The 12,500-nt window shown below is 36.8% G+C and overlaps 1 protein-coding gene across 1 annotated transcript in view; it reads left to right on the top strand.

The window, feature by feature from the left end:
- Window positions 1–12,500, top strand: part of nbeab (neurobeachin b) — a 444,946-nt gene that overhangs the window by 227,875 nt on the left and 204,571 nt on the right. Inside the window, exons 31-32 of the mRNA XM_083547720.1 lie at window positions 1,642–1,793; window positions 10,286–10,412. Coding sequence (XP_083403846.1) covers window positions 1,642–1,793; window positions 10,286–10,412 — 279 coding nt within the window. The remainder of the gene's footprint in view (window positions 1–1,641; window positions 1,794–10,285; window positions 10,413–12,500) is intronic.

Consider the following 12,500-nt stretch of genomic DNA (forward strand, 5'->3'; position numbering starts at 1 on the left):
AAAATTAATTTAAATCTATTCCTTCTTTAAAAGTCTATTCCATCCAAACATATACAATTCTAATAACTGAGGGTATTCAATATAACTGAAATGTATGGTTTAATATGTTTAAAATGTATGTATGTATGTATGTATTTATTTATTTATTTATTTATTTATTTATTTATTTATTTATTTATTTATTTATGTGCTTTTCAATTGTATAGGAAGACATTGTACATACAATTTAAAAATAAACAATTAAAATACCTATGTTGAAGTTTCCAAAATGAGATTCAGCATTTATAAAGGAGTCTCCAGTGTAAGTGGTTTCTAACAGCTATAAAATCTTTGCTTTTTAATGAAAATTTGAGATTAAAAGATAAAAGCTATGGGGAATAAGAAATTCTAGCTGCTATAACATCAATTACATAAAGTATTAGAACTTTTCCAACTCTATTTATATCAGTGCCAACAATTTTGCACCATGCATGACTTTACTGTACTTCATGCATGCATGACTGCACCATGGTCACATTGCGCTGGCTGTACCAGGCGCTGCAGGCTGGCTTTCTCGTTTTGACGTTTTGTTTGGTGTAATGCGGTTCGCAGAGGTTTAAGAGGGAAACTGTAGCATCTACACACACATATACACACAGATGCACACATATACACACATATACACACTCGATCTCTCTCACACGCACATGCGTGCAGGAGGCCAGGATGTTTACTCTTGTTCCGTGTCTGCTGCTGATCCTCTGGGTCTGGGCACCATCATGTGAACTTCACCTGACATCTCCATCAGCGCGCTCAGCCTGCAAACATATAAACTTCATACAAACATCCGTGACATTTACATCACACTAAAGTGGGGGGGGACGACGACAAAATGTCAGAACGCAGAAATGAAACTAAGACTCTTACGGTGAATTAATAATAATAATAATAATAATAATAATAATAATAATAATAATAATAATAATAATAATAATAATAATAATACAATAATATAATTATAAATTTTTTTTTTAAATTTTAAAATAAAAAATGTATAATGATAATATGATGATGATGATGATGATGATGATGCTACTCACTCTTTTTCATTCTTTTATTCTTTTTGGTTTTATTATTTATTTACATCAAGAAAAAAAATAACTTAAAGACGGACGATTTTTTTTAAGGTCAAAATCAAAACAAGTGTCAATTTTAAGCAATAAATGTAGTTTCATGGTTATTCAAATTCAAAACATTTCTAAGACCCAGGTTAGGGTTAGAGAAAAAAAAAGTTTTCACACCTTTTATTTGTCATTTTTAGGAGCAGTTCTTACATCTATCTATCTATCTATCTATCTATCTATCTATCTATCTATCTATCTATCTATCTATCTATCTATCTATCTATCTATCTATCTATCTATCTATCTATCTGTCTGTCTGTCTGTCTGTCTGTCTGTCTGTCTGTCTGTCTGTCTGTCTGTCTGTCTGTCTGTCTGTCTGTCTGTCTGTCTGTCTGGCTGTCTGTCTGTCTGGCTGTCTGGCTGTCGATCTATCTATTGTACATTAATTTAACAACTAATGTTGTTCTCTCTCTCTCTCTCTCTCTCTCTCTCTCTCTCTCTCTCTCTCTCTCTCTCTCTCTCTCTCTCTCTCTAATAGGAGTGTGGTTGTCCCGGCTAAGAAGCCCGCAGCAGGCAACACAGCTGTTAACACAGTAGTTACTTCCGGTTCCTCCGTGGCGAGCTCAGGAAGCACTCTCAACATCTTCACTGCAGCATCTGCTACACCTAAAAGCATGATCAACACCACAGGTGGACACATCTTTCTCATTTCCACACCTTTGTATCAGTCATAATAGCCCAAGTCTCTCTGTAGTCTTGAGCAGAATTGTTAGAGTGGAATCATTTAAACCTGGTTTGTGCTCAGAAGACTAAGATTCAGGCTTAAAGATCATCTCTTTCCACTAGAGGTCTCTGCTCACTGCTACGGCAAACTCATCTAAAGCAGCAGTTCCAGCAGAGAGAAGCTGGAGTTTATATTTACATTTATTACATTCCTAAAATAATTCCTCTGTGTTTAATTTCACGACTGTTAACCTGCTATATCCATGCAAAATCCAATTTCAGTGGAGACATGAGTCATTAAAGTGGATCTGGCATTATTTTTAAAATAATAAACATGACATGGACCCTCTTTATTTTCACAGCAATAAAACTTCGACCTGCAAGAATAGTTAATTGATATATAATGAGTACTACTGCTACTACTACAACTAATAATAATAATAATAATAATAATAATAATAATAATAATAATAATAATAATAATAATAATAATAAAACAATTATTTTGATTATTAATATTATTAACATATGTTATTCCTTTATTAGTTTTAGTTTTATTTGTGTACAGCTTTATAGAAACAATAGAAATTGTCCCATAGCAGCTTTTTATGAATATATATAAATATATAAATTTTTTAATCATATATTTTATCTCTATAAGCTTATACAGAATAAGTAAGAAAATGGCAAAAGCCACAAGGAAAAACTCCCCGATATGGTATAAGAAAGAAACCTTAAGAAGAACCAGACTTAAAAGGGAATTCATCCTAACTCATCCAGGAGACAGTGACACCAATTGTCTATTCATTAGAGTTCCATCATTGTTAAAGATACCACCTATTCACTGATTAAAATACAAAACTGTTTATGGTGATTGCAACCCTATATAACCCTTCTATACTCTACTACACTTTACTCTACTAGTCTATACTTCACTACACTATACTCTATTACACTATACTCGACTACATTATACTTTACTTTTCTATACTCTACTACATTATGCTTTATTATTCTATACTCTACTACACTTTACTCTACTATTCTATACTCAACTACACTATACTTTACTATTCTATACTCAACTACACTATACTTTACTATTCTATACTCTATTGCACTATACTTTTCTATTCTATACTCTGTTACACTATACTTTACTATTCTATACTCTACTACACTATACTCTACTACTCTATACTCTACTACACTATACTTTACTATTCTATACTCTACTACACTATACTTATCTATTATATACTCTACTACATTATACTTTACTATTCTATACTCAACTACACTATACTCTACTATTCTATACTCAACTACACCATACTCTACTATTCTATACTCTACTACACAATACATTACTATTCTATACTCTACTACATTATACTCTACTATTCTATACTCAACTACACCATACTCTACTATTCTATACTCTACTACACTATACTTTACTATTCTATACTCTACTACACTATACTTATCTATTATATACTCTACTACATTATACTTTACTATTCTATACTCAACTACACTATACTCTACTATTCTATACTCAACTACACCATACTCTACTATTCTATACTCAACTACACCATACTCTACTATTCTATACTCTACTACATTATACTCTACTATTCTATACTCAACTACACCATACTCTACTATTCTATACTCAACTACACTATACTCTACTATTCTATACTCAACTACACTATACTCTACTATTCTATACTCAACTACACCATACTCTACTATTCTATACTCTACTACACAATACATTACTATTCTATACTCTACTACATTATACTCTACTATTCTATAATTTACTACACAATACTTTACTAATCTATACTCAACTACATTATACTTTACTATTCTATACTCTACTACATTATACTTTTCTATTATATACTCAACTACACTATACTCTACTATTCTATACTCTACTACACAATACTTTACTTTTCTATACTCTACTACATTATACTTTACTATTCTATACTCAACTACACTATACTCTACTATTCTATACTCTACTACACAATACTTTACTATTCTATACTCTACTACATTATACTTTACTAATCTATACTCAACTACACTATACATTACTATTCTATACTCTACTACATTATACTTTACTATTCTATACTCTACTACACTATACTCTACTATTCTATACTCTACTACACTATACTTTACTATTCTATACTCTACTACACTATACTCTACTATTCTATACTCTACTACACTATACTTTACTATTCTATACTCAACTACACTATACTCTACTATTCTATACTCTACTACACAATACTTTACTATTCTATACTCTACTACATTATACTCTACTATTCTATACTCTACTACACAATACTTTACTATTCTATACTCTACTACATTATACTTTACTAATCTATACTCAACTACACTATACATTACTATTCTATACTCTACTACATTATACTTTACTCTTCTATACTCAACTACACTTTACTATTACTTTACTAGTATACTTTATTACACTATACTTTACTATTCTATACTCTACTACACTATACTTTACTATTCTATACTCTACTACACAATACTTTACTATTCTATACTCAACTACACTATACTCTACTATTCTATACTCAACTACATTATACTTTACTATTCTATACTCTACTACATTATACTTTACTATTCTATACTCTATTGCACTATACTTTTCTATTCTATACTCTGTTACACTATACTTTACTATTCTATACTCTACTACACAATACTTTACTATTCTAAACTTAACTACACTATACTTTACTAATCTATACTCAACTACACTATACTTTTCTATTCTATACTCTATTACACTATACTTTACTATTCTATACTCTACTACATTATACTTTACTCTTTTATACTCAACTACACTTTACTATTACTTTACTAGTATACTTTACTATTCTATACTCTATTACACTATACTTTACTCTTCTATACTCTACTACACCATACTTTACTATTAATACTCTACTACACTATACTCTTCTTTACTACATTATACTTTACTATTCTATACTCTACTACACTATACTCTTCTTTACTCTACCACATTATACTTTACTATTCTATACTCTACTACATTATACTTTACTATTCTATACTCTACTACATTATACTTTACTATTCTATACTCTACTACATTATACTTTACTATTCTATAATCCACTTCATTATACTTTACTCTTCTATACTCAACTACACCATACTTTACTATTCTATACTCTCCTTCATTATACTTTACTATTCTATACTCTACTACACCATACTTTACTATTCTATACTCTACTACACCATACTTTACTATTCTATACTCAACTACACTATACTTTACTATTTTATACTCTCCTTCATTATACTTTACTATTGTATACTCTACTACACCATACTTTACTATTCTATACTCAATTACATCATACTTTACTCTTCTATACTCTACCACATTATACTTTACTATTTTATACTCTACTACACTATACTTTTCTTTACTCTACTACACCACACTTTACAAATTCTCTATTATACTACAATATACTTTACTATTTAATACTCTACTACACTGTGCTCTACTTCACTATACTCTTCTACACTATACTACACTATACTTTACTCTTTTTAATATACTATACTACACTATACTTCACTACACTGTACTCTTCTATACTACACTTTACTCCTCTATACTCTACTACACTATACTATACTGTAATTTACTGTGTTGTATTGTACTATACTTTATTATTAGAGCATAAGTTGAGTAACATTTTTGCATGAGTAAGTGAGCATTGCAGTGAGCATTTTAGTCTGGTTTTTAACTCTTAACACTAATTATCTTCATTGGAAGATTACCTTTTCATATTGCAAAACTCAAAAAACTTTGCATTCCTCTTTAGTCATGTCTAAATATATAATTGGGTCAAAGAAACACACAGCCAACTCTCGAACCTTTTGCTGACACCTAGTGAAATCCCTCACCTCTGCCGGTACGGCACAAGGGAAAGTGCATGGAATTGATTTCGGATTTGACCAAAGTCTGCTCCAGGATGGATCCAGAAGACGCTATGTCTCCTAACGTCAACGAGGGACGCCTGTCTCTGCCAAGCTGAGTGACGGCTGTGTAATAGAGTTCCTGTCCTCGGCTGTCTTGAGACGGCTCACGCTTTCAGGCGGTGACAGTCTGTCCCTGTGATGTATCTATCACATGTTGGGGGCCGAAGGAGCTGCGTCGTAGATGAGGCTATGACAGGAACAGAAATGAGAAGTATGTAGACAGTGATCAGAGCTCTCGTGGGGAGGAGGTTGATAGCTTCTGTTGATGTTTCCTGACCTAAAATCATTTTGTAATATGTTGGAAAAGGCAGCATTATGGGTTTGGTTGCAGCATGATGATGCTTTGAGAGATGATTAAGATTCTTTTTTTAGGTAAAAAAATGTTTTTTTTTTTTTTTTTTTGCTTTATCTTCTTCTTCTTCTTTCGGCTGCTCCCATTAGGGGTCGCCACAGCGGATCATCCGTCTCCATACCACCCTGTCCTCTACATCTGCCTCTTTCACACCAACTACCTGCATGTCTTCCCTCACCACATCCATGAACCTCCTCCTTGGCCTTCCTCTTTTCCTCCTACCTGGTGGCTTCATCTTCAGCATTTTTCTACCAATATAATTCATGTCCCTTCTCTGCACATGTCCAAACCATCTCAATCTCGCCTCCCTCACCTTGTCACCAAAACATCCTACATGTGCTGTCCCTCTAATAAACTCATTTCTAATCTTGTCCATCCTCGTCACTCCCAACGAAAACCTTAACATCTTCAGCTCTGCTACCTCCAGCTCCACCTCCTGTCTTTTACTCAATGCCACTGTCTCTAATCCATACAACATCGCAGGTCTCACCACAGTCCTATAAACTTTCCCTTTCATTCTTGCAGATACCCTACTATCACAAATCACTCCTGTCACTCTTCTCCACCCACTCCACCCTGCCTGCACTCTTTTCTTTACTTCTCTAACACACTCTCCATTACTTTGCACTGTTGACCCCAGGTACCTGAACTCCTCCACCTTCTCCACCTCTTCTCCCTGCAACCGCATCACTCCACTGCCCTCCCTCTCATTCACACACATGTACTCTGTCTTACTCCTACTGACTTTCATTCCCCTTCTCTCAAGCGCATATCTCCACCTCTCCAGGCTCTTCTCAACCTGCTCTCTACTCTCACCACAAATCACAATATCATCTGCAAACATCATAGTCCAGGGAGACTCCTGTCTGACCTCGTCCGTCAACCTGTCCATCACCACTGCAAACAGGAAAGGGCTCAGGGCCGATCCTTGATGCAGTCCAACCTTCACCCTAAACCAGTCTGTCGTACCTACTGCACACGTCACTGCCGTCACACTGTCTTCATACATGTCCTGCACCACCCTCACATACTTCTCTGACATACCTGACTTCTTCATACAATACCACAACTCCTCTCTCGGCACCCTGTCGTACGCTTTCTCTAAATCCACAAATACACAATGCAGCTCCTTCTGTCCTTCTCTATACTTCTCCATCAACATCCTCAAAGCAAATAAGGCATCTGTGTTGCTCTTCCTCGGCATGAAACCATACTGTTGCTCACAGATGGTCACCTCTTCTCTTAGCCTGGCTTCCACTACTCTTTCCCTTAACTTCATGGTGTGACTGATCAACTTAATTCCCCTGTAGTTACTGCAGGTCTGCACATCTCCCTTATGCTTAAAGATCGGTACCAGCACACTCCTTCTCCATTCCTCAGGCATCCTCTCCCCTTCCAGAATCCTGTTAAACAATCTGGTTAAAAACTCCACTGCCATCTCTCCTAAACATCTCCACGCTTCTACCGGTATGTCATCTGGTCCAACCGACTTTCCATTCTTCATCCTCTTAATCGCTGCTCTTACTTCCTCCTTACTAATCCTATCTACATCCTGCTTCACAACTCCACATCCTCCAACCTTCTCTCTCTCTGATTTTCCTCATTCATCAGCTGCTCAAAATACTCCCTCCATCTTCTCAACACACTCTCCTCATTAGTCAACACATTTCCCTCTCCATCCTTTATTGCTCTAACTTGCAGTACATCCTTCCCAGCTCGGTCCCTCTGCCTGGCCAATCGGTATAAATCCTTTTCTCCTTCCTTAGTGTCCAACCTCTTATACAGTTCCTCATATGCCTTTTCCTTGGCTTTCGCCACATCCCTTTTAACCTGCTGCCGCATCTCCTTGTACTCCTGCCTACTTTTCTCATCACTCTGTCGATCCCACTTCTGTTTTGCCAACCTCTTTCCCCTAATGCTCTCCTGCACTTCCTCATTCCACCACCACATCTCCTTGTCTTGCTTTCTATTTCCAGATGTCACACCAAGTACTTTTCTAGCTGCCTCCCTCATCACTCCTGCAGTAGTTGCCCAATCATCCGGCACCTCTTCACCACCACCAAGCCCCTGTCTGACCTCTTCCCTGAACCTCACACTACTCTTCTCCTCCTTCAGTTTCCACCATCTTATTCTTCTTTCAAACCTTACTTTCCTCCTCTTCTTCTTCGCCTCCAAAACCATCCTACAGACCACCATCCGATGCTGTCTAGCTACACTGTCCCCCGCCAACACCTTACAGTCTCCAATCTCCTTCAGGTTGCATCTCCTACACAGAAGATAATCCACCTGTGTGCACCTACCTCCACTCTTATACGTCACCCTATGATCCTCCTTCTTCTTAAAATACGTGTTCACCACTGCCATTTCCATCCTTTTAGCAAAATCTACCACCATCTGCCCTTCCACATTCCTCTCCTTAAAACCATACCTACCCATCACCTCCTCATCACCTCTGTTCCCTTCACCTACATGCCTATTAAAGTCTGCCCCAATCACCAATCGTTCTTTCCTAGGTACACCATCTACCACTTCATCTAATTCACTCCAGAATCTTTCTTTCTCCTCCATCTCACAGCCAACTTGTGGAGCATAGGCACTGATGACATTTATCATCATCCCTTCAACTTCCACCTTCACGATCATCACCCTATCAGAAACTCTCTTCACCTCCACTACACTCTTACTGTACGCTTCCTTCAGAATCACCCCTACACCATTTCTCTTCCCATCCACACCATGATAAAACAGTTTAAACCCACCTCCAATGTTCCTGGCCTTACTTCCTTTCCACTTGGTCTCCTGAACACACAACACATCTACCTTTCTCCTCTCCATCATATCAGCTATCTCTCTCCCTTTACCCGTCATAGTACCAACATTTAAAGTACCAACCCGAACCTCTACTCTCATACACTTCTCCTTTTCCTGCCGTCTCTGTAGACGCCTTCCTCCTCTCCTTCTCCTCCTTCGGCCAACAGTAGCCCAATTTCCACCGGTACCCTGTCGGCTAACGATACCTGTGGCGGTCGTTGTTAACCCGGGCCTCGACCGATCCGGTATGAAATTCTCATTTGTGATCCGCATATTTGATTTGGCACATGTTTTACGCTGGATGCCCTTCCTAACGCAACCCTCCCCATTTACCCGGGCTTGGGACCGGCACTAAGAGTGCACTGGCTTGTGCCCCCCTAATGGCTGGGTTAGTATTCTTTTATTTGTATACCCTCATAATAACAACAAAAACACTCTAAAAACTTTCTTTTCGGCTTCTCCCGTTAGGGGTCGCCACAGCGGATCCTCCGCACGTTTGATTTGGCACATGTTTTACGCTGGATGCCCTTCCTAACGCAACCCTCCCCAATTTATCCGGGCTTGGGACCGGCACTAAGAGTGGCTGGGGATGGTTCCCTGACCGGGAATCGAACCCGGGTCGCAGCGGTGGGAGCGCTGCATCTTAACCACTAGACCACCAGGGGACTATGCTTTTGTAAAATAAAAGGAAACAGACAGGGTGCGCTGTCTGCAGTCTCCATCAGCTCTCTTCACAGACACGTAAACAAAACCTGACCCTCAGTGGATACTTGACTTATTTTATATATATATATATATATATATATATATATATATATATATATATATATATATATATATATATATATATAAAATCATATAACCCTATTCTGATTAAGTAATCTGTATGAAAGTTATAAGAGGTACAGGTTCTCAGGTATCACCTCATTAACCGTCCGTGTGGAAACATATCAAAAGTATTGTTTACAAGAATAATTGGAATAAACATTTACAAGAATAATTTGTCTCTTTATTTTTGTTTCTTATCGTGTGGTCCATCCACCATCCAGACCCTTGAGTAAATGTTTTATAAGGAACGAGTGCATTAGTATAATGTGAGCTGATCAAAAAATTTTATCAGCACCATCTACACTGATTCACATGACATATGGAGTGTGTTGAAAGTGTGTGGTTTTTGTCTCATGTATGCTAGGAGCTGCAGACCCTGCCTCTTCCTCCTGTTCATCATCATCCGGCTTTGTGAACGGAGCCACCAGTAAGAACCTTCCAGCCGTACAGACGGTCGGACCGATGCCCGAGGACACCATGGAGAACATGAGGTGAGATGGTGGCTGCTAGACGGACGAATACGATTGAATTCTGTCACAATGTGTGAAATTTTATACACTAATTTTTTTGTATTATCTTTAACACTGCATTTGCTGCATTTCCAGCTCATTCACTATCGTATTTAAAACCAATATAATATGTTGGGAAGCTAAGGAGGCTTAAAAGCTTACACTTTTGACATGAATCAATCAAAAGATCAATAACTGTGATGAATAATGTATATTTACCTCCTTCATCAGTCACATCAGTCTATGGAGAAAAGTTTAGGGACACCTGACTTTTTTAGACCTTTTCAGAATAAAATTTTCCCTTCATGTAAACTAGTGGATCCAAACCTGTTCGGCCATGGTACTGCTCCAGTGCAAAAATGCCAGCTCCATATAGAGATGCTTTACATGGGTTTTGGTGAAAGTTCTTGCTGCTCTGATAGAGCTCTGACCTCAACCCTATTGAGCACCTTTGGGATGAATTTGAATGCTGACTGCACCCCAGACCTCCTCGCCTTCCCATCTACATCCGTACCAGAATTCTCACAAGCACAAAATCTAGTGGAACACCTTCCCAAAAGTGTGAATATTATAAGAGCAAATAGGAACTAAATGTGGAATGGACTTAATGTTCAAAAAGCACATAGCAATCTCATGTCAGGTGTCCACAACGCATGCTTGTACAGTAAAGTCAGCTGAACATAATTAGTGCTCTGGGTTGAGGAGATCGTATTAGCTTAGATCATTAATCCTGCAGTCACCTCCATGCACTTTTACATTATAGTTGTGCTATTCTACTCCATTTGCCTTGGATTTAATTAAGACTTTTAGACTGGTAGCTTAGTGGTTAAGGCATTGGACTTTGGATCTGAAGGTTATAAGTTTAAATCCCAGCCACACCAAGCTGCCACTCTTGAGCCCCTGAGCAAGCACTTAAGACCATAGCTTCAAAAGTGTCGGTGAATAAGCGCATCTGCCAAATGATAATAAATGTCAATAGAATGATATATAAAAAAAAAAAAGCATATTTGAGATTATGATTTAAAAAGTAAAGCATTGGGAGAGTGCTGAGTATAAATGTCTAATTTTACATTTTTGTCCTTATAAAGTGGAGAAAATGGCAAAACTGGTCACAGCTTATTATCCACTGTTACAGTGGACCTGATTTGTATTGAGCTACAATTTCAAGATCTCCAGCCTTCTGTAAAACAGTGTTACCAGTTTACTGCATCTTAATGTTGCTCTGTATTTTATATGTAAATATTTTATATTGTAAATATAATGAAAAAGTAATAATAATAACAAAATAATTATCATATTTTCCTCATTATTATTATTATTGTTATTATTATCATTATATTATATTATATTATATTATCATTATATATGGAATATATAATTATAAGTGGAAAGGAAAAAAATATCTAGCTAAATAAGTAATGAATCAAATTCTTTACTAACTAAACAAATAATAAAAATATTATTAATAATAATGATAATAATGATTTTTCTTCTTCCTTTATTATTATTATTATTTATTCGTTTGTTTGTTAATTACATAAAAAATACATACAATAAATATATTTATTTATTTAATGTGTCTATTCCTTCATTAAAAATTTTTGCTGATGTGTCAATTTTGTGTGTGTGTGTGTGTGTGTGTGTGTGTGTGTGTGTGTGTGTGTGTGTGTGTGTGTGTTTGTTCAGTCTGTGCAATTAAAATAAAATAATGCAGCAGCAGAGCACTGCCAGCAGAGGGAGACTGAAGTCAGTGCCTGAGTGTGTGTGCCTGAGAGACAGAAGAGAAGAGGAGTGTGTGTGTGTGTGTGTGTGTGTGTGTGTGTGTGTGTGTGTGTGTGTGTGTGTGTGTGTGTCAGTATCCGCTTTCAGATGCTAGAGCTTTTTCTTTTGTTTCCAGCTCAGGTGAAAGATCACATGACTTGCTTTTGTCATTGCTGCTGAGGTTGCGACAAACAAGACATCCTACACATCACACCTACACCTTACACATCACCTTAGGTGGCGCGCACACAAGTGTGTGTGTGTGTGTGTGTGTGTGTGTGTGTGTGTGTGTGTGTTTGAGCTGTCAAG

The sequence above is a fragment of the Silurus aristotelis genome (assembly GCF_946808225.1).
Source record: "Silurus aristotelis genome assembly, chromosome: 8".
Taxonomy (NCBI): Eukaryota; Metazoa; Chordata; class Actinopteri; order Siluriformes; family Siluridae; genus Silurus; species Silurus aristotelis.